General features: G+C 37.7%; 1 protein-coding gene across 2 annotated transcripts in view; it reads left to right on the forward strand.

Annotated features, from left to right (window-relative positions):
• Positions 1–22,783, forward strand: part of dpyda (dihydropyrimidine dehydrogenase a) — a 307,704-nt gene that overhangs the window by 110,231 nt on the left and 174,690 nt on the right. For both annotated transcript variants that reach the window (XM_079805615.1, XM_079805614.1), the window contains exons 9-11: positions 6,306–6,413; positions 10,163–10,332; positions 16,577–16,787. In XM_079805615.1, coding sequence (XP_079661741.1) covers positions 6,306–6,413; positions 10,163–10,332; positions 16,577–16,787 — 489 coding nt within the window. The remainder of the gene's footprint in view (positions 1–6,305; positions 6,414–10,162; positions 10,333–16,576; positions 16,788–22,783) is intronic.

Consider the following 22,783-nt stretch of genomic DNA (forward strand, 5'->3'; position numbering starts at 1 on the left):
ACTTTTATAGTTTTTATATAGTGGATATATAAGTAATTTAAGTTAAATACTATATAGTAATTAATATTTTAATTTACTTTTTATTTGTATGTTTTCATTTAAAGTTTTAAAGTTTTAATAATTTTTGTTTTTGTAATTATTTTTTAACTTATGTTTTTAACTTTACATTAGTGCTGTCAATCGATTAAAAAAAACCCTAATTAATATGATCAGGATTAATCGCAAATTCTGATGAATCAAAACTCATCAACCTCATTTTCTCACAACTCTTTTAAGTTCATTTAAGATGTTATTTAACTCATTCAAGACTGCTCTTATGAGAATACTCATACATTTTGGCATAATTGTGTGTGTTATTGTTTGTTCAAGCGTGAAAGAGTCTTTGCGTATGATACTGGCGCGTTTCTTTCTGTGCATTGTGTGTGTGTCGGGACATTCACAGACATTCACTTTTGTCTTGTTGCCAGGGGCGCCGCTAAAGGGGGGAAAGTTTGTGGCCCCCAGAGATTGGTTTTATTATATAGTAACAGTACTAGTAGTATTGTAATAGAAATTATAAATGTATAATCTACCAAAGAGTTACAAATAAAACAAGATTACAGCTTATTTCTGCATTTCCGGCAAAATTACGCAAAATTAAGAGATGTGATCATATAATGTAACAATAGCCAAAAAATGACAGAAAAAAATTGATGCTGCGTTAATATTTTTAAGGCATTAAACTGAAGAAACTGAATCCCACGTGTTAATGCTAGTTTTGACATCACTACTTTACATATTACAATATGTTTTAACTTTTTAACATGTTTTTTTATATTTTAATTCAATTAATTTTATTCCAACTAATGAAAATTAATTTTATTTAACTAAAAATAGGTTGTGGTCTTAAGGTTAGCGATTCGGACTTGTAACCCGAAGGTTGCTGGTTCAATTCTCAATACCAGCGGAAGGAGAAGTGGAGAAGTGAATGAACAGCGTTCTCTTTCACCCGCAATACCCATAACTGAGATGCCCAATCACTCCCCAGCACCGCAGTTAATGGCTGCCCACTGCTCTGGGTGTACGTGTCCACGACTTGCAGTGTGTGTCTGTTCACTACTCAATGAGTTGGCACTTGGATGGGTTAAATGCAGAGGACCAATTCCGAGTATGCCTCCATGTCTGGTCTTTCATAAACTACACTGAACAAAATTATAAACGCAACACTTTTGTTTTTGCCCCCATTTTTCATGAGCTGAACTCAAAGATCTAAGACTTTTTCTATATGCACAAAAGGCCTATTTCTTTAAAATATTTTTAGAATATACTGTATTTTTATATTTAAGGCACACCTGAGCACTAATCATGCTGTCTAATCAGCATCTTGATATGCCACACCTGTGACGTGGATGGATTATCTCGACAAAGGAGAAGTGCTCACTAACACAGATTTAGACAGATTTGTGAACAATATTTGAGAGAAATAGGCCTTTTGTGTGCATAGAAAAAGTTTTAGATCTTTGAGTTCAGCCCATGAAAAATGGGGGCAAAAACAAAAGTGTTGCATTTATAATTTTGTTCAATGTAGATATACATAGCTCAAACCCTCAGCTGACCACCCACCAATCACACTCTCCACCACAGATGTCTGCAAGGCACTGAGCCGGATCAGCGCGCACAAGGCTGCTGGACCAGACAACATCCCTGGACGTGTGCTCAGGGCATGTGCGGAGCAGCTCGCTGGGGTTTTTACAGACATTTTCAACCTGTCTCTCGCCCAAGCAGCTGTACCATCATGCTTTAAACGCACTTCCATTGTGCCAGTGCCGAAACACTCCAGCCCGAGGTGCCCTAATGACTACCGCCCTGTAGCACTCACACCCATCATTATGAAGTGCTTTGAGCGGCTGGTCCTGGAACACCTAAAAGACTCTATACCATCCACATTGGACTCACACCAGTTTGCCTACCGCAGCAATAGGAGCACAGAGGATGCAGTTTCCATGGCACTGCACTCTGTGCTCACCCATCTGGACAGTAAAAACACTTATGCACGCATGCTGTTTGTTGACTTCAGCTCAGCATTCAACACTGTCATCCCATCCAAGTTAATTGCCAAACTTGGAGACCTGGGCATCAACACTTCAATGTGTAACTGGATTTTGGACTTCCTAACTGACAGACCCCAGAATGTTCGATCAGGATCCACCTGCTCCACATCCATCACTCTTAACACTGGTGTACCACAGGGCTGTGTGCTAAGTCCGTTTCTCTACTCCCTCTTCACCTCCGACTGCAAGCCTGTGTATGGAACTAATTCCATCGTCAAGTTTGCGGACGACACTACGGTGATTGGTCTCATCAGCAACAACGATGAGACTGCCTACAGGGAAGAGATCCAGCACCTGGCCACATGGTGCGCTGATAATAACCTGCTCCTCAACACCACCAAAACGAAGGAGCTCATCGTGGACTTCAGGAAGGAGTCAAGAGGCACACACGACACCATCCACATCAATGGAATGGCTGTTGAGCGTGTCTCCAGTTTCAAGTTCCTGGGGACCCACATCTCGGCGGACATGTCGTGGACGACCAACACCTCCAGCCTGGTCAAGAAGGCTCACCAGCGCCTCTTCTTCCTGAGGACACTGAGGAAGAATCAGCTCTCCTCGGCTATCCTGGTGAACTTCTACCGCTGCGCAATAGAAAGCATCCTGACCAACTGTGTGGCAGTGTGGTATGGGAGCTGCTCTGTTGCGGAGCGCAAGGCACTGCAGCGGGTGGTGAAAACTGCCCAGCGCATCACAGGGACTCCACTACCTGCCATCGAGCACATCCAGAGGAAACGCTGTCTGCACCGAGCTCGCAGAATCCTCAAGGACTCCTCTCACCCAGCCCACAGACTGTTTTCTCTCCTGCCCTCCGGCAGGCGTTTCAGGATCCACCGGACCAGGACCAGCAGACTTAAGAACAGTTTTTTCCCCAGAGCTGTCTCTTTATTGAACTCAAACCCCCGTTGATCCACTTCCCTCATAAACTGATAACTCTCCTACCTCACATCCACCTTCACTTTGTTATTTGCACTACTGACTGTTTATTACAGTAACAACTGTTTACTTATGCATTCTGCACCACCATACCGTAACTGGATTATGCTCATCTGCACTGCCGACTGTATTTACAGTAACAATGTTTACATTTTGCACCGTACTTCTAACTGGAATATGCAACCACTTTCCACTGCACTTTTACACTTTCTTTCGGATAGCTCTGTCCATAATTTATTGTACTAACTTAATCCACTGCTATATTCCTCATATTAGCCTAACATATTATTGTATACCTCTAACTGTAAAATTCTGTTCAAGTAATAACCGTCTGTATATTTATTCATAGTACATAGTCACCTGTAAATTCTGTTTATAGTAATAGCCATCTGTATATTTATTCATAGTACATATTCACCTGTAAATTCTGTTTATAGTAATAGCCATCTGTATATTTATTCACTGTATATATTCATCTGTAAATTCAGTTCTACTTATAGTAATAACCATCTCTCTACTTATACATATTTATATATATTCAGAACATTTTTATGTCCTGCACTTACGCAACCATTGTATATATCCTGCACTTGCTGCTATTGCACTTCTGGTTAGACCTAAACTGCATTTCGTTGCCTTGTACTTGTACTTGTGTAATGACAATAAAGTTGAATCTAATCTAATCTAATCTAATCTAATATGTATTTTTTGCTGCATTATATCATCATAGTGTGGTACTCTACTTAGAAACCCGAATTCAGCAGGTTAAAGCCACATAAAGCTTTTCATATAAACCTGTTGTAAAACTAAATCCAGCTGAAATATAGAAGACGGCCATAAGAGTGCTCTGTCAAACCGAATCAGCAGTGCGAACACGGCTCGGAGGAAGACAGGTTGGTTATTGGTGAGCAACGAAGAGCTAGCATTTACTCGCAGGCCACACGCTGGCTTGTTTGGTGAAGGTTAACTTTAAAAACGTGGTAATTGCCGTGTTATTGACGTCTTCTGGAGATGAGTCTGATGAGAGGTGGGCGTCTAATTATTGTATGATTTAATGACCAGTTTCATTAATAATGAGGTAAACTTTTTAAAATCATGCTGTGTGCTTTCACCTCTCTGCCCTTGCCGTTTTAAGCCAGACAGAGCGGATGAATCCGAAAACGGTGGGTGGAGAGGTCCTGTCAGGTGCCTGGATGATACACCATGGGATGCCGTTAAAATATTTCTGTTTTTTGTATTTTCATATGATTCTTGCTAAGGGTGGAAAGGATCCATGCATTTACTAAAGGCGTGTTTAAATTGAGCAAACGAAGCATGTTCTAATGCATTTCCTTGCAATCGCATTGGGTGTATGCAGCTGATTGGTTCTGACAACAACACCCCAGTCTTCCATCTCTCTATCACTTAGTACCTCATTACCACTGTCTTCTGCTTTCCATCTCAGTCACAGTGGATCTCGTGAACTTCTCTTGTTACGGTTCCTGCAAATGCTCTGATCTCTGCCAAATAGTTTTATCCTATTAAGACACCATCATGCCGTGAAAAGGGGGCAGCATTTGCTGCTTTTACACGGCAAAAAAACACATCTTGTGTATCTCGATTTAGATATTACGTACAGAAGATTGAGAGATCTTCACAACTCACTTTGTCTGGGCTTTTTTTAGAATGGATGATAATTGTGGGTTTTGAGGCATCGGAGGCCTGACGCTGATGTCTAAACATCGTTCCCGCTGAAACCACTGAAAGATTACATTATGTGTGATTATGTGTAATGATGTTAATGACACTAGACAGTGGCAAACATTCGGACAGGCATCGGATGCACAATAGACATTAGAGGCAGGAAGAAGTCAACACAGGGAGGAAATAGAAACTAGAGTGTGTATCTGCAGATGTGAGATTTCATTTACGTCATTACCTAGGATACCTATTATTGTGATTTGTTTGTTATACATATTATCTATCTATCTATCTATCTATCTATCTATCTATCTATCTATCTATCTATATATCTATCTATCTATCTATCTATCTATCTATCTATCTATCTATCTATCTATCTATCTATCTATCTATCTATCTATCTATCTATCTATCTATCTATCTATCTATCTATCTATCTATCTATCTATCTATCTATCTATCTATCTATCTATCTATCTAGCTATCTATCTAGCTATCTGTTTATCTGTCTATTTATGTATCTGTCTATCTGTCTGTCCATCTATCTGTGATATCTCTGTTTTATTATATATAAATATATACAGATCAGGCATAACATTTTCGACCTAATGACCTAATATTGTGTTGGTCCCCCTTTTGCTGCCAAAACAGCCCTGACCAGCCTCGACTGCTTAGGTAGGTGGTACGTGTTAAAGTAACATCCACATGGATGACAGGACCCAAGGTTTCCCAGCAGAACATTTCACAAAGCCGGCTTGCCTTCTTCCCATAGTGCATCCTGGTGCCATGTGTTCCCCAGGTAAGGGACGCACACGCACCCGGCCATCCACATGATGTAAAAGAAAATGTGATTCATCAGACCGGGCCACGTCCTTCTATTGCTCCGTGGTCCAGTTCTGATGCTCACGTGCCCACTGTTGGCACTTTCGGCGGTGGACAGGGGTCAGCATGGGCACCCTGACTGGTCTGCGGCTATGCCGCCCCATACGCAACAAACTGCGATGCACTGTGTATTCTGACAACTTTCTATCAGAACCAACATTAACTTATTGAGTAATTTGAGCTACAGTACCTCGTCTGTTTGATCGGACCACACGGGCCAGCCTTCACTCCCCACGTGCATCAATGAGCCTTGGCCGCCTTGGTTCACCTTACTTGGACCACTTTTTCCGGGAACAACCCACAAAAGCTACAGTTTTGGAGATGCTCTGACCCAGTCGTCTAGCCATAACAATTTGGCCCTTGTCAAACTCGCTCAAATCCTTACGCTTGCCCATTTTTCCTGCTTCTAACACATCAACTTTGAGGACAAAATGTTCACTTGCTGCCTAATATATCCCACCCACTAACAGATGCTGTGATGAAGAGATAATCAGTGTTATTCACTTCACCTGTCATAATGTTATGCCTGATCGGTGTATGTTCAGTAGCAAAAATATTTTTTTATGATTATAAATTTTTAATTTCAAATCAATACGAAAAACATTTGCTTTGATGAATTACACTGATAAAAGTAAATAATTTTGACTTGATGTTGACTTTAAGACCGTAAGGTAGATATTAAGATAAAGCTCATGTCCGTTTGATTTGTTGCAGGTCTTCCTCAAGCTAACAGACACAAGCTCTTTGATGGTCTCTCCGCAGAACTGGGTTTTTACACATCCAAGGACTTTCTCCCCCTCGTTGCGAAAGCCAGTAAACCAGGTGAGCACCCTGAGAAATATGTCTGTCACACCTTCAATGATTCAAAGTTTCCTGAAGCAACACGTATAAGGACCATCTGAGTCCAAGTTATTTGAATTATATTCTATAAGTTATCAAGAGTAACATTAGTTTTTGTTGTCATTATCAAAAAACAAATGTCTTGCCTTGAAACACCATGACTGGTAGTACTGATTCAGTATCATTATGCATTTTATTATAATTATAAGCTTTTATAATTATGAGCGGCAATTCTCGTTCTGGATACTGCCGTGATATTTTACCCTTGCTGAGATTTTCTGAAGATAATCCTATTTGTTCTTCTGTTGGCTTCAACCAGGTTATACTTATTCATAGGCATACTTTGAACAATGGGTGGAGACCAAAAATGGTACATGGTATAGTTTGTGATGCCAGATGTAATTGCTATTTCTAAAGGTATATCTGAATAATCCAAAAGAACAGAAAAGAAGATGAGAAGTTTTTGTTCCCGCTCCCCAGATTAATTGGGTTTAGATTCATAATATTGGCATCAGAATCAAATGAAAATGGAAATTTTGGGGAAAGAACCTGACGGAATGAATAAAACCTCAGTAATGAATAAATCTTAATCTAATGTGCCGTTGTACCTCTTACTGTAACTCGCTGCATTAAGGCAGTTGGCCAAGGATTTACTGAAATAGGAGCGTCTGAATCTTTACAAGCATTTGAGACATCTCAACAAAATGCTGCAGACCTTTAAGCAAATGCTTGTGTTAAAAGTGATGTTTTGATAATGGCATTCATCTAAAGGTGTCTGAATACTGCCTTAAAGGAACACGCCACTATTTTTGAAAATAGGGGACTCATTTTCCCCTAGAATTAAACAGTTGAGTTTTACCGTTTTCAAATCCATTCAGCCGATCTCCGGGTCTGGCGGTAGCACTTGTAGCATAGCTTAGCATAGATCATCGAATCTCATTAGACCGTTAGCATCTCGCTCAAAAAAATTATTAAAGAGTTTCTCTACTTTTTTTTTTCTAAGACAGACAGAAAATTAAAAGTTGTGATTTTCTAGACCGATATGGCTAGGAACTATACTCTCATTCCTGCGTAATAATCATTTGCTGCTGTACCACGGGTGCAGCGACGCAGTGATATTGCGCAGCGCCTGAAAATAGGCTAACTTCCGTCAACATAACCAACGTGACAACCTGCTTGCACAAGGAGCGTGCCTTGTAACCGTGGAGACATTTCTGTGCTAAGCTATGCTAAAAGTGGTCCATTCTTCGTACGTTGCTAACTCAGTTAGCCGGATTTGATTGTTGACGATTTGGCATGATCTTGGATTGTTTGGTTCTTCGATGCTCATCCTGGACTTGCTGTCATAGCAACAGGTCCGGAAGCTTAACCCCCTCGAGTCTGCGGTCGCGCCGGCGCGATCGGCTCTCTTTTTTTCTTATCAGTGCCAAGAGACTCAAATAACTGTCATTTTTTTATCATTCAGGCAAGTGTTATACATCATTAAAATCTGTTAAGTTTTGATTTTTTTTGTGTACAGTCACAATAAAAACAAAATGTTTTGCTTTTTGCAAAATAAAGAAAACAAACATGATGCGCGATCAGCAGTCTCTCTCTCAAAGACATTCATTCATATAGTCTTCAGAAAAGGAACTCTAGCTTAGTGAATACTTGTCTCACAAACATGAGACGTATGTCTAAAGAAACGCTGAAATGTCAGGTTTTAAACGATGTAAACCAAATCGAAAACAAATATTCTGTGTTTATGTAATCTGTTTGAAAAGCGATAGATGTCAGTCCCCCGTGAGCTACTTCACTATCCGCTAATGCGACCACACCCACGGATCGCGCGTTCTATTGAGATTCAAATACTGACGAACCAGAGTCGACGCCCACACATCAACTCATACAAACACATCTAGTGAAGCGCTGTAACGTTACTTCAGGTACATCGTTTTGAGGCGCATTGAGAAATAATCCTGGATTTATTCTCTTCATGAAAAGCTGTTCATTTCTAAGAGCAAAGGATTCCGCCGCTGATTGTAAGGTCAGTTTATTCTGTTAGCATCGCGAGCAGGCTTATTTCATGTAAACAGGATTAGATTGCATCTTTTTAAGCAGCGATGATACTTAAAATTTGTCCCAACCACTGCTACTTTATTACAAGAGTTCCTTACTGAACCAGGGGCAATAATAATTTTAAATAATAACAATAATAATATAAAAATGTATTTGAAAATAATATTATAATGTTCTGTATAATTTTATAGACACACCCACTTGATTGAGAGATTTATTTTTGATAAAATAATTACTTTATAATTTTATTGAAATCTTACACACATGCTGTAACGTTAATCTGAGCCGTGCATTAATTTGAGTGATGATGGATAATGGGAGTTGGCTTGATGTGGCGCAGGAGACGCAGAGAACTTGATCTTGACCCTTAAGAAACTTTAATTATTCACGTCACGTAACAAATCTGCTTCAAATTGAATTAAACATGTCATGAATTGCTAATTACAACATTGAAATTAAAATGTAAAGGGTGTACAAATACAATAAAATCGTGAATATAAATAATTGGGAATCATGTTTTTTAAAAAACAGTGCACATTTAATTTATCTACTATAACTTTTATGTTGGTTTGGTCTTTTGGCTGTTTCCTTATAAAGGTCCAGAATGTTTTTTTATTTTTATTTTTCAAGTTTTTTGCCAGGTGGCTTTTTTAAATAATATGATGTCATTACATTGCTGTATTGCTGCCACCCAATCGCTGCATTGGTGATTGTGGTTTCGAGTATCATCTGGCCTCTTCAGGGAACACTAGAACGCGCTGTAATCTCAGATAACTTAATCCAGATATTTTAATCAAATCAGCAAATTCGTTTGAAGAACAAAATTAGCCAGAGTTCAGTTATCCCGATTAGAAGATCTGGGATCTCTCAAATCATCTCCGATGTAATAAGTGAGGTACGAAGAACGGGTCCCAGACCCGGAGATCGGCTGAATGGATTCGAACACGGTAAAACTCAACTGTTTACCTCTAGGGGAGTTGGAAAATGAGCCTATTTTCAAAAATAGTGGCGTTTTCCTTTAAAAAAAGGAATTACATTCAGCCTCAAGAAAGATTATTATGATTATTATCATTGAATCATAAAAATAACATTTATACATCATATATTATACATTAATTATTATTATTATTATTTTATAAATCATTTTATTTAATGTGTTATTATTTATTTATAATATTAAATAATATATAATTTTTTATAAAAGATAAATAGGGTTGTTTTTTTCATGTGGTCTTTAAAGGCTAAATCTGTTGCCTGGTTTAAAATTGCACATCAAGTTTTCAAGATTTTGAACCTCAGAGCAGCTGAACTGATCGAATGCTGATAGTTATCTCATGCTGAAATCACTGCGTTCAATATAGGTGCAGCCACCCTTATCACACCTTAAAATAAAAGCAGCACCACGACAGGTGTGGAGTATGAAATTACTGATACCAGGACATTTCCGGGAAAAAAAAAATGAAATCATAAAAAAACAAAGACAAAAGGATGAAGTGAACCAGGCTCTCACGGAAGCAGAATAATTTGATAGCGACGTGCTGTGAGGCTTCGAGATGCAATTTTACAGCGCTTTACGAGCAAGCATCTGCTGAGCCTTTAAGTGACAATTGTTCTATAGGCAGAATTCTTTCTCACTCTTTCTTGTTCTCCTCTTCCTCCTCCTCGGATTTCAGGGATGTGTAGATGTCACTCAGCGCTGCCGGAGCTCTATGGTACCGTGATCGTTCTGGGCGCTGGAGACACGGCCTTCGACTGCGCTACTTCTGCCCTCCGCTGTGGCGCCCGTCGTGTGTTTGTGGTCTTCAGGAAGGGATTCACCAACATACGAGCAGTTCCAGAGGAGGTGAGGAGAAAGGAAGATAATGTCAGAAAGATGACTGAATATATTAGTGAAAAAAAGGTTGAGCATCATTTGGTCACACATGCCACTTGGTTTGATATTTTATGTATGCCAGGGATTTTAAAACCTGAACAAATATGTTGATTTCCCTTCCCTTTCTAATATATATATATATATATATATATATATATATATATATATATATATATATATATATATATATATATATATATATATATATATATATATATATATATATATATATATATATATATATATATATATATATATATATATATATATAATTGTTATATAACCATTATTATCTGTATGGTCTAGCTGTATTTATTATTTAAATAAGTAAATAAAGTAAAATAAATACATAAATAAGAAATGTAATTTTATTATTTCATTTTCTTATATTTGTATTTATTTTAATTGAATTTGTATTTTATTTTTATTCATTTTATTTTAGACTATAGTTTACTGTAACCATACACTTTTCTAAAGAACTATGGAAACGTTAAAGTTCATTTTTGAGTTCTAATTGGAATTCATTATTATTTTTTATTACGTTTTTCTTCTAGGACTTGAGCAAAATATATATACCATTTATTATTTTTATGGTGTAGCTGAATTTATTATTTAAATAAGCAAATTAAATAAATACATAAATAAGACATTTTATTTGTATTATTTCATTTCATTTCAGTTTATTTTTTTATTTTATTTTATTTCATTATTTTTATATTTGTTTATACACAATTTTGGATGTGAATGATTGACCAGTGTATCACTTTCCAAAGATTGTTTAGAATATAGTTCACTGTAACCATACACTTTTCTGAAGAACTATGGACAAGTTAGTTCATTGTGGAGTTCTAATTGGAAGTAAGTTAATTCAGTTTTTCTTCTAGGACTTCTAGAAAAAAAAAAAATACAAATAGGAGAAGACCAAGGAAGCAGAGAGTCGATGAGAGTCAGAAAGTGAGAGAAAGAGAGTCAACATCAGGCAGCAGAGTGAAGCTTATTAATATTTGGTGTGAGAGAAGTGTGAAGCAGAGATTTATGAAGAGCTCTGTGAGAGTGTCCTCTCTCTCTAGACCACTGACACCGCTCCTAAGCCTTTCCACTCTCATTTATTGCAGACATGCCTTTGCTTTCAGGGGGAGATTACTGTCAATTGTCCTACTCACACACAGGGCTCTCTGGTGAGCTATATACCCGCTTCCACACTGGTAATGATGCCAGCCGGCTAAACGTGTCATGATCAGCCCCATTTAGACAAAGCTGTGAAATATGTGCGTCAGATGTACTGAGGGAAGTTTTTTTTCTTTTCACCATTATGTTTTTGAGACAAAGCTAGGACAAAGTACCTGCCCATAAAGTTGTCTTTCTATAAAAAAAGTACACAATTTTTTTATTGCTTGAAGTGCCCAAAGTACAAATGCAATGCCAATGTACAACTGTAAAATGCTTGATAATCTAATAATTTTAATCATTTATCATTAGTCATTTAAAAAAAGTAAAATGTTTTCCAAACTGGTAGCCCCGCGTCCAAACCATTGGTTGAGTCAGAGAAAAGCCACAGTAGAAATGTTTCCATCAAGGTTGTGAATTTAAAGGGGCTATATGTCCGAATTTCCATCAGACTGTATAAAAAAAGATGGAAAACGCCCCCTCATTATCTTCCATTGTAGAAAAGCCAATGTCTGAATATGGCGCTGACATCTTGCGCTGATTGGATCCGAGTCTATGCAGTAGAGAGCAGGAAGTAGAGCCGCAATATCAAAACCCCGCCCACACTCCCGCAGTATCTGTTAGCTGCAGAACAACTCGTTATGTCGGTGTGAAATAAACAATTATGGAAATGTAGAAATTAAAGCTAAAGTCCCGACAAAAAGTCCATTGGTGCCTCAGTGACTACTTCGCTCAGAGAAGCTGTCAATCATGGCGTCACACTAACTAAACTAAACTTTTTTTTTTTTTTTTTTTTTTTTTTTATACGAACACTTGAACTTACATCAGCATGATAAAACCTACCTTAAATGACAGAAACCATCTTTGGAAAAAAAATATTTAAAGTGTAATTAGATTTTTTTTTTTTTGCCTCACGTCCCATTACACTACATGGAGAGGGCGGGGTTTATGAGCTATACTGGGACCAGCCACCTTGGGGGCAATCAAGGCGCTTTGGCTTCACTTTTCAGGACATGTGCTGCACACTTGATTTTCATATGTGACCCTGCACCACAAAACCAGTCATAAGTGGCACGTGTATATTTGTGGCAATAGCCAACAATACATTGTATGGGTCAAAATGATCTATTTTTCTTTTATGCCAAAAATCATCAGGATATTAAGTAAAGATCATGATGTTCCTACCGTAAATATGTCAAAAATGTAGTATTAGTAGTAATATGCATTGCTAAGGACTTCTTTTGGACAACTTTAAAGGCGATTTTTTCAATATTTAGATTTTTTTGCATCCTCAGATTCCAGATTTTCAAATAGTTGAATCTCGGCCAAATATTGTCATGTCCTAACAAACCATACATCGATGGAAAGCTTATTTATTCAGATAATGTATAAATCTCAATAATAAAAAAAAGACCTTTATGACTGGTTTTGTGGTCACATATATTAATCGCTTCTTTATTGTCAATGTGTGAACAGCTTGTAATGAAGCTTAAAAAACGAGTCCCCGACTTCCTATGTTGTCTATGAAAGCCTGTGGACTGATTTTTATGCTGGTAAAATCAAACCGGCGAAGTGAAGTTTATGTGCGCTTTCTTTCTATGCCACATGAAACGAATACTTGTACAATGTTCTGGATAATGCCAAAAGAGCTGTTTCCCAAAAGCATCGTTATCCAATTAACGTTGCAAGTTCCGTTGAATTGTGTTGGCAATGATGGAACTTGCATCCATGGCTTTAGGAAACTTTCTTGGCTTTCTGAATTCTACATAGCCACTTATGCACAAAATTGGAATATCGCATAAAACATTTGCGCTGTTTCCATCACGTGTTCAAGAGAACGAAGTCGCAACTTCCTGGGAAACTGCCACAAAATATCTGTATTAAAAATCAAAGTTGCTACAATCGGGAAAGGCACTGTGGCTCCGTCATAAATTACTTGCTCTTGCTCTCTTGTGTTCAAATGCCTGGTGTTTGGGAATGCAATTGTGTGAGGCACTTCTGGAAGGTCATTATACCGAATCATTTTGATGACAGACTTTGGCTCAGGCATTTCAGAATAACCAAGCTAACATTTGAGTTGCTGTGCAATAAAATTGGTCGACTGGTTAGTCAAGATATACAATCATATCCTCTTTTGTTTTTTGTTGCACATAGATGGATTTAATTCTTATCGGATAAAAAAATGTCCACCTCAATTGAGTGCATACATTTTGAATGCGATAACCCACAATGCGTGGATGGAAACAGCTACTGTTTGTGCTATTCAAGTCTCACTTACAGTTGTCTATGCACATTTGAAAGTATTTTAACATCAGAAAAATTACACATTTCACCTTCAAGTCTGATTCACACATTGTTCTTCACATCGCCCACCACATTAAGACAAAGTATGGTAAAGTGCAGTAATTATTCACATCTGTTTACACTCTCCAGTGAAGACGCTCGGCTAATACGGCCGCCATCATCTTCAACTCATTAAAGCTGTTTATAAGCTATATTAAGTTTAAGGCTCCTGTAGGCGTATATAATCAGAACAGAGCGCTCGGTTGCGCATTGACATGATCTGAGTCGATTTATGGAAACATAGTAATAAGAAAATAGAATTGTCACCGCACGACTACATTCCTCCCACCGGCCCCCTCCGCAAAGCTGGTGGGCTTCTTTCAGGTGATTCAGCCGCCCTTTTCATCTCATGTTTTTTGTAATCAGAGAGAAAATCTTCTGTAAAATTTCTGATGTGCTTCCCCCAATCCAAGTCGCACTTGATGTTTTTAACGAGGTACACCGCTCTCATAATCACGCGCTTCATTATCTCATGGCCGGATAAAAGACGTGACCTTTGCTGTTGTTATGTGCACTAACTTCGCACTTGCTCAGTTCTAAGATCAGAAACATAGTTAAAGGGACAGTGCACCCAAAAATGTAATGATTATTTACTCACCTTCATGTAATTCCAAACCAGTTTGACTTACTTTCTTCCGTGGAACATAAATTAAGAGAATGCATGTTGAAAAATGTCTTACAATGCAAGTCCTTCCAATGCAAGTCAATGGGGTCCATATATATATATATATATGTTAATTACTTTTTTGTGAACTATATAATTATAATCCCTTTTGAGCTAATTTGCTTCAATAATAAGAAGAAATGTTTCTTTAGTACATATTAAATATTTTAAAATATATTAAATTGCAATAATGTATTACAGTATTTTACTGTATTTTTTGTGCGCATTAGAGTTTCTTGTTTCAAAAACATTAAAGGGTACATAACACACAAGTTTCTGCCAATTTCATGTTAATCTTGAGTACCTTTAGAGTAGCATCACATCCTTTATATGTCTGAAGAGTCTTTAGTTTTATCATATTTATTAAAGACAGATTCACTGTACCGATTCTTTCCGAAAACAGCCAAACTGGTTAAAGGGTTAGTTCACCCAAAAATGAAATTAATGTAATTTATTACTCACCTTCATGCCGTCCCACACCCGTAAGACCTCCGTTTATCTTCGGAACACAAATTAAGATATTTTTGTTAAAATCTGAAGGCTCAGTGAGGCCTCCATAGGGAGCAAACAAATTTACACTCTCTGGATCCATTAATTTACTAAAAACATATTTAAATCAGTCCATGTGAGTACAGTGGTTCAATATTAATATTACAAAGCGACGATAATATTTTTGGTGCACCAAATTTTTTTTTTAATAATGACTTGTATAGTGATAACCGATTTCAAAACACTGATTCATGAAGATTCGAACCGTTATGAATCAGCGTGTTGAATCATGATTCGGAAACTGCTGAAATCACGTGACTTTGGCGCTCCGAGCCGCTGATTCGATACGCTCCGAAGCTTCATGAAGCAGTGTTTTGAAATCGGTTATCACTATACAAGTCGTTTTTTTTTTTTTGCCGCACCAAAAATATTCTTGTCGCTTTATAATATTAATATTGAACCACTGTACTCACATGGACTGATTTAAATATTTTTTTAGTATATTCATGTATCTCAAGAGTGTAAATTGCTTTGCTCCCTATGGAGGCCTCACTGAGCCATCGGATTAAAACAAAAATATCTTAATTTGTGTTCCGAAGATGAGCGGAGGTCTTACGGGTGTGGAACGGCATGAGGGTAATAAATGATTTTTGGGTGAACTAACCCTTTAAGGCGTGCAGTGGGCGGAGCTAAAGAGTCAGGAGCACACACACACACAATACATCATGGCATTATCCCTGGATAACTTTCGATTCACTATATGTTCGTGTTGTGCGCACACATTCATCCGGGAGAAGTGGCAATATAAGGAATTTCACCCTTTATGACCTCATACAGGGCCATACTCGAAAAAAAAAAACCCTTCAGAATCTTATTCTAATCCTAAAGGAGTGTATTTGGCACAGAAATACTTTTTTTTTGTGGCCATGTTTAGCACGAGAATCCAACTCTTTAAAATTGTAAGTAAGTCAGAATGCACGCAATAGCATTAGACCCCCCCCCCCCCTTTAAAAAATATTACTGACCCCAACCACTTTTAAATGTTAGCGTGCATATATATTAAAGTTTTTATAAGATGCAAATGCTTGGCCAGCACTGTACGTGTGCATTTCTTACAGTTCAAGGGGGTTTTGATGGTACAAATGTCTGTACCATTAGATTTGTTGTTATTCAGTTAGCTAGCAATTATCACATTATCAGCTAGCTTAATGTAACTAATTTGAACAGCAGGATTCTCTTCAAACTGTTGCTATGCCATGACACTATTGAAAAACTGACCAGGCTAGGATATTCGAAATGGCTTACTAGCTCACTGCATACTGTGCTCTATACACTGCCAAGCTAATCTATATTGCATGCTATATCTTTTTAAAAACAGTACTGAATTTGAAACAGTTAGCATTATGCAGAGATAATCATTTCAGACATTTCATTGCATATTTATTTCAATGTTTTCTGAGACATTCTGTGGTTCTAGAATATTTGTGCATGAGTACTTTTTTTAGGGCTTTAGACAGTTTATGTGAATTGTACTCTTTATGATGTGTTTAGATGGAACTGGCCAAGGAGGAGAAATGTGAATTCCTGCCCTTCCTGTCTCCACGTGAGGTGTTGTTAAAGGGAGGCCGGGTCCATGGAATGGAGTTCTGCCGAACCGAGCAAACCGAATCGGGACAGTGGGTGGAGGATGAGGAGCAGATCATACGACTGAAGGCTGACTATATCATCAGTGCTTTCGGCTCTCTGGTGAACGACCCCACAGGTACTGTATGTTTCTTACTATAGATAAACACAAAGTTGTCGTTAAAGTCAGCATTAAATGGAAGCTGTGATGGTCTTTTCTTCCCTATTGTGAAGTATATCCTTATGAAATGGCTTTTCGTGCAAGAAGAAATGTAGGTCGGGACTAGATTTTGTCTATCGGGAATTGATTTAATTGTAGGATTATTGTGGTTTGCTATTGGTCGATCTCATGTGAGTGACAGGTTGTCCCACCCTCACACCAGAAAACACATCATCGTCGCTGCAAGAGGAAGGGGAAGTTATTTTGATTAAAGTTTATGAGGGCACATACATTTAAAAAACAATAATGATGTGCAAGGATAAATCATTAATAAAACAAAGTGCAATATTCCATAAAAAAATCAAGAATTGTCCATTTTTATTTCTTTAAATGTGATTATTTTTCACAAAACTGTGATGCTGCCTGTTCAAAGTGTTTGCAATTGATTACTTATGAGGTTTAATTTTAGTCAGGATGCTTCCTATGTTGGTAATAGTCAGTAGGTGCTGGAACAGACCCGATGTCTCACAGTAAATTTAGTGATTCTAAACAGTGTTTGTGAATTGGACTCGGGCTCATTATGCTGTAAGTAAACCCATCAGTGCCCTGAACGGCTGCCATTTCCAAATGGATGAGGCCCATGTTGTTAGTGTTGTTTCAGGGATTTATTCATTTGATTTAGGGTGAATTAGCTTGGCTGTCTTGCCGCACCAGTGTTCTCTGATTAAGTAGTGAAGTGTACAAGGGTTAATTTGACCAACTATCTCAGGCCCCTGCTAATCCACTCCCTTCTTATCACAGAAAGTCTGGAAATCTGTAAACAGTAGTAACATTTTGGGTAACACTTTATTTCAATTGTACCGATTCTTTACGAAAACAGCCGAGCTTGTGCAGGCGTGCAGTGGGCTGAGCTAAAGAGTCACAAGCTTACACACAATACATCATGGCATTATACCTGGATAACTTTTGATTCACTATACGTCCGTCTTGTTTACATCATATGCACTTGCGCGCCGATTGCCAACAAAACACAGACATTTGATGCAGTTTCGCTCAACTCCTGCGGTTTCGACTCATGACCGGAAACAAACAAACACACTTGCAGAACTCCATTTCTGCTCCGGAAACACAAACTGCATACACTGTTTCCTGTGTTTTCTGGGAAGCTGAATAAGGTTATCTTTCCCTCAACCAGAAACGCATTTCTTTAGTGATATTGTTGATTTCGTGGTCTAAACACAAAATGACAGCGCTGGCGACGGCTCCCGTAACCCGAACAAAGCTTGTTGATGGACACGATCTTGCTCTCGCTCTGGTTGATGTGCGCACGCGCTCATCTGGGAGAAGTGCCCATACAAGGAATTCCACCCTTTATGACGTCATACAGGGCCATATTCGGGGGGAAAAAAAACTTTGCAAAACTTGTTTGAATCCTGAAGGAGTGTATTTGGCACAGAAATACTCGTTTTTTTATTTTATTTTGGCCATGTTTAGCATGAGAATCCAATTTTTTAACAGTGTAAATAAGTCAGAATGCATGAAATAGCATTAAACCCCCTTTAGTATAATGTTATTGCATATTATATCATGTAATATTATTAATATAATAATTATTAACATATTAATTAAATTAATAGAATTGAATATTAAAAGCAATATACCGTAATGTGTTTTGTTACAACAATCAATATAATTGAATTACTGGTCAGGGTTAATTACTTTACAATTTGCATATGGTACATGTTGATAATGATATTATTAAATAGCTTTCTTTAGAGCTACACTATGTATTTTTTCGCCGCTTGTGGTCGCTAACCGCTTTAAAACAATAACAAAGGTGTAGATTGATGACGCAGTGAATAAGCGTGGAATCATGGAACTTGTCGTCATAACGATGGATCTAATAATGTTTATGGATGAGTGAATGCATTCATGTTTTTTAACATGACTGTGGTATGAAGCAGGGCGCATTCTACCGAACTACTTGCAAGTGCTGAATTACTACTCATACAGGTCCGTTTATTTGACAAATTAAAATTGTGAGGAAACTCAATGTTGTTTCACTTGGTCTACACTATCTAAACTGCATTTGAGTGTGTTGAAAGTTATAATGTTTTTCTGTGTGTTAGTTTGTTGGCTGTATGTAGACTTGCAGTATAAGCTACATTAACATTAGAACATCATACTGATGATATTCTAATATTTCATTGTGTTGAGCTACATAACATTGATTTGTTTTATGTACATTTGCTCACCTGTCTAATAAAGCACATGCAAGAACGGCATCTCTGTCAAGTCGAAGTTTGTTGCAAAACTCTCGCCATCTTGAAAACGCTGCGTCGATACCGGTCCTCTTTTGATTTCTCATTTTGTTCCAAAGTCTGCTTGGCATGGTTCATAATGTTTGAACGAAACTACAACAGCGAGACTTTATGCAGTTGTCCACGTCTGTTGGCATGGTTTCTACGGCAGTAAAAGCAGAAACCGAGGGTAACGCGGATATGACGCCAGTGACAGGCGACTCCCTCACACGTCATGGTTCCTTGGTTAAAATCGCAATTTTCTCACGATTTACAAATAATTGGAAACATTTGGGATATTATAAGTACTCAACTGAACAAAATATAAAATATAACACTGGCCTAGTGGTTTTGGGATATTTTACTGCAAAAATCCTACATATTGCACCTTTAATTAAGTCATTAACACATTATATAATGACAGATATAATTTAATTTACATTGAACATTCCAATGTTCTTACTATTAACTAGTTGTTTATTAGCATGCATATTACTAGGATATTGGATTTTTATTAGTACTTATAAAGCACATATTAATGTCATATTCTACATCTCTTAATACTACCCAATACCTAAACTTAACAATGACCTTACTAACTATTAATAAGTAGTAATTAGGAGTTTATTTAGGAAAAAATTTAGGAGTTAATAGTAAGAATTGGACTTAACTCTAAAGTGTGACCAATATTTTTTTTATAAAAATGTAAACTAAAGTGTTACCAAAATATTATTGACTATTTCTCATGAAATAGCAATTTTTATTTTATTTCTCATAACTGTCACTACATCTCACAATTAAAAGTTTACTTCATTTCTAGTAATTGTGGTGTATTGTGATTGTGATATCTTACAATTGTGACTTCATATCTTTAAATGTCACACAGCTGTATAAAGGGGCAATGTTACTTTAGTTTTTGTTTTAAACTTTATTTCACACTATGATAGAAATGGCCTTCCATATTTTTTTTCCTTCAACACTTCAAGGCAACAACTGGTGTGTTGCTGTAATAGTGTTAAGATTTTATGTGTTTGTCTTTGCTGGTATTGTGGTGATGAATGGCTTTGAATGAGTTTGATGCTGTTACCAAATGGAAATCTTCTTAAAACCGAGTGTGAATGGATTAGCATTGAGCTCCTGCAGGCAGCCCTCTGGGAGCAAACGCAAGTCATTACCGCACAGTTACAACTCAAAATTATTCCTGGACGCCAGTCTTAGTGACGTGATTACAGGGTGAAGAGAGAGACTGTGCGTCCATTAGAGTGAGAGTCACCAGCGTCAGAGTCACCATCTTCATTTCAACCGTATAATTATCTGTTCGCCAAGTCCCTGAACCATGACCAATAGCAGTGTGCGAAACGCACTGCATTTATTTCGGCCGTTAATTACTGTACTTGTTTTTTTCTTTTTTTCTAGTGTAATCCCTCTGGTAAACTGAATTGTGCTAAACGGTTGGCAGTGTTGGGCTAGCTACTCTGAAACTGTAGCTTTACAAGCTACTTGTAAGTTAAAGTAATTAAGTTACATTCAAGCTACCCTTCTAAAAAAGTAGTTAGCTACATTACAAGTTACTATAAAAAAGTAGCTAGCTACATTGAAACTATTTTTCTTCTTTTTTTACAATTACATTGTTACAAATAACTGAATAATTGTTAAAGGAACACTCCACTTTTTTGGAAAATAGGCTCATTTTCCAACTCCCCTAGAGTTAAACAGTTGAGTTTTACCGTTTTCTAATCCATTCAGCCGATCTCCGGGTCTGGAGATCTTTTAGCATAGCTTAGCATACATCATTGAATCTGATTAGACCAATAGCATCTCGCTCAAAAAATGACTAAAGAGTTGCGATATTTTTTCCTTTTTAAAACATGACTCTTTTGTAGTTACATTGTGTACTAAAACTGACGGAAAATGAAAAAGTTGCGATTTTCTAGGCCGATATGGCTAGGAAATATACTTTCATTCCTGCGTAATAATCAAGGAACTTTGCTGCCGTACCATGGGTGCAGCGGTGCAATGATATTATGCAGTGTCTGAAAATAGTCCCCAGCACGCTCCCTGTGCAAGCAGGTTGTCACGTTGGTTATGTTGACGTAAGTTAGCCTATTTTTTGAGATATCACTGGTTAAATTGTAAATGCATGGTCAAAATTCCCTTTGCAAGTTAACTGACTGCCCTGCTTGCTGGACAATATTCCTGATCATGCCTTACACTTCACCAGCAATGTAAACTCAAAATATCAGCAATTAACTCACAGATCCAATAAGTTGGATCATATTAAAACGTCAGTAGTTTTGTGTGGTTTGTGTCTTATAAATGGACCCTTAAAACAAAGTGCAAGCCAAAGGTGGAATTTATTGTTGTTGTTTTTTCCTATGGAGCCTTAACAAATATAATATTCTTGTATTTAAAAGTCGTCATTTCAAGCTTTCTATACACACACACATTTCTCATGTCTGTGAGGTAAATAGCCTATACGCTGCGTTTCGGTTCATTTATGCAATGCAAGTGATCGCGCCAGCACCTCCATGTCATGTCTGCCATAGACCATTTACTTCTTATTTATTCTTATGTATTAAATCTGGGGTAGTTGGCTGATGAAACATTGATTAAAATTAAGATACTTTAAAGAGATTCACTTTAAAGAAAGGCTTTCTACCAAACAAGTGGTCAAAATCATTTCTGACCCACTTCATGTTTTCTGACATATTGCGGTTCATGAGTGGAGTGTTCGCTTTTGAGTGGGCGTAACAAGGCTCAGCTTCGCTCATTACTGTGTCGAAACTCATCATAACCCAAAACGGAGTGTAGCTTTTGGTCACGCTGCACCGCTTCTTGCTGGATAAAGTAGTTAGCTACTGGAGAAGCTACACTGTTTTAGGCCGTGTGTCCACTAAAGCGTTTTTTCACGCAGCTGGCTGGCATATTCAATTATTTTCAATGGGAGAGCCACGTTTTTAGAACGGCGCAAGTATTTCACGCTCAAGCTCTCAGCGTTCTTTTACCGGTCGCCGAAAATTGAAGAAGGTTCAACTTTGAGTAAAACGCAGCGCTCTTTAACGTGTCACTTTTCACCCAGCCGTCCAATCACAGTGGAGGAGGGGTGGGGCAACAGATGACAACAAGCAGTATAATGATGGAACAAAATAATTTAAAACAAGAGCCAGAGCAAATACTTTACATTGTATCAACATTTTTATTTACAAACTATCTGTGAAATGAGATACTAGTAATTTCCACAGATATTCCGTATCATAACAAGCAAAGAGTCTCAACTGAGAAAAACGCTGCGCTGCCAAAACGCTCTCAAGCGCCCACAGCGAGGTGTTTTCCGCAGAGCGGCTAGTGTTTTCAGCCGGCTAAAAAAACGCTTTGGTGGACACACAGCCTTAAAAGTAACTGAGCTACTGACAAGCTACCGAAAAATGTGGTTAAGCTAGTAGCGTCGCTACTTGTAGCTATCTACTGCCCAACACTGTCGGTTGGTCTCTAGTACTGATAGGCACGGTCAGGTACTTGTGATCACAGCATGCCATTCAAGTAGTTAAATGAACTCCGTTAACAGTTGTAAAATTGTTACAATTCAATCATTTAAAGGGGTGGTAAAACACATTGTTTTGAAGGCTTGATTGTGTTTGTGGGGTGCACTGTAACGTGTGTTCATGCTTCGTTTAA

This window comes from Gobio gobio, assembly GCF_949357685.1.
Source record: "Gobio gobio genome assembly, chromosome: 23".
Lineage (NCBI taxonomy): Eukaryota > Metazoa > Chordata > Actinopteri > Cypriniformes > Gobionidae > Gobio > Gobio gobio.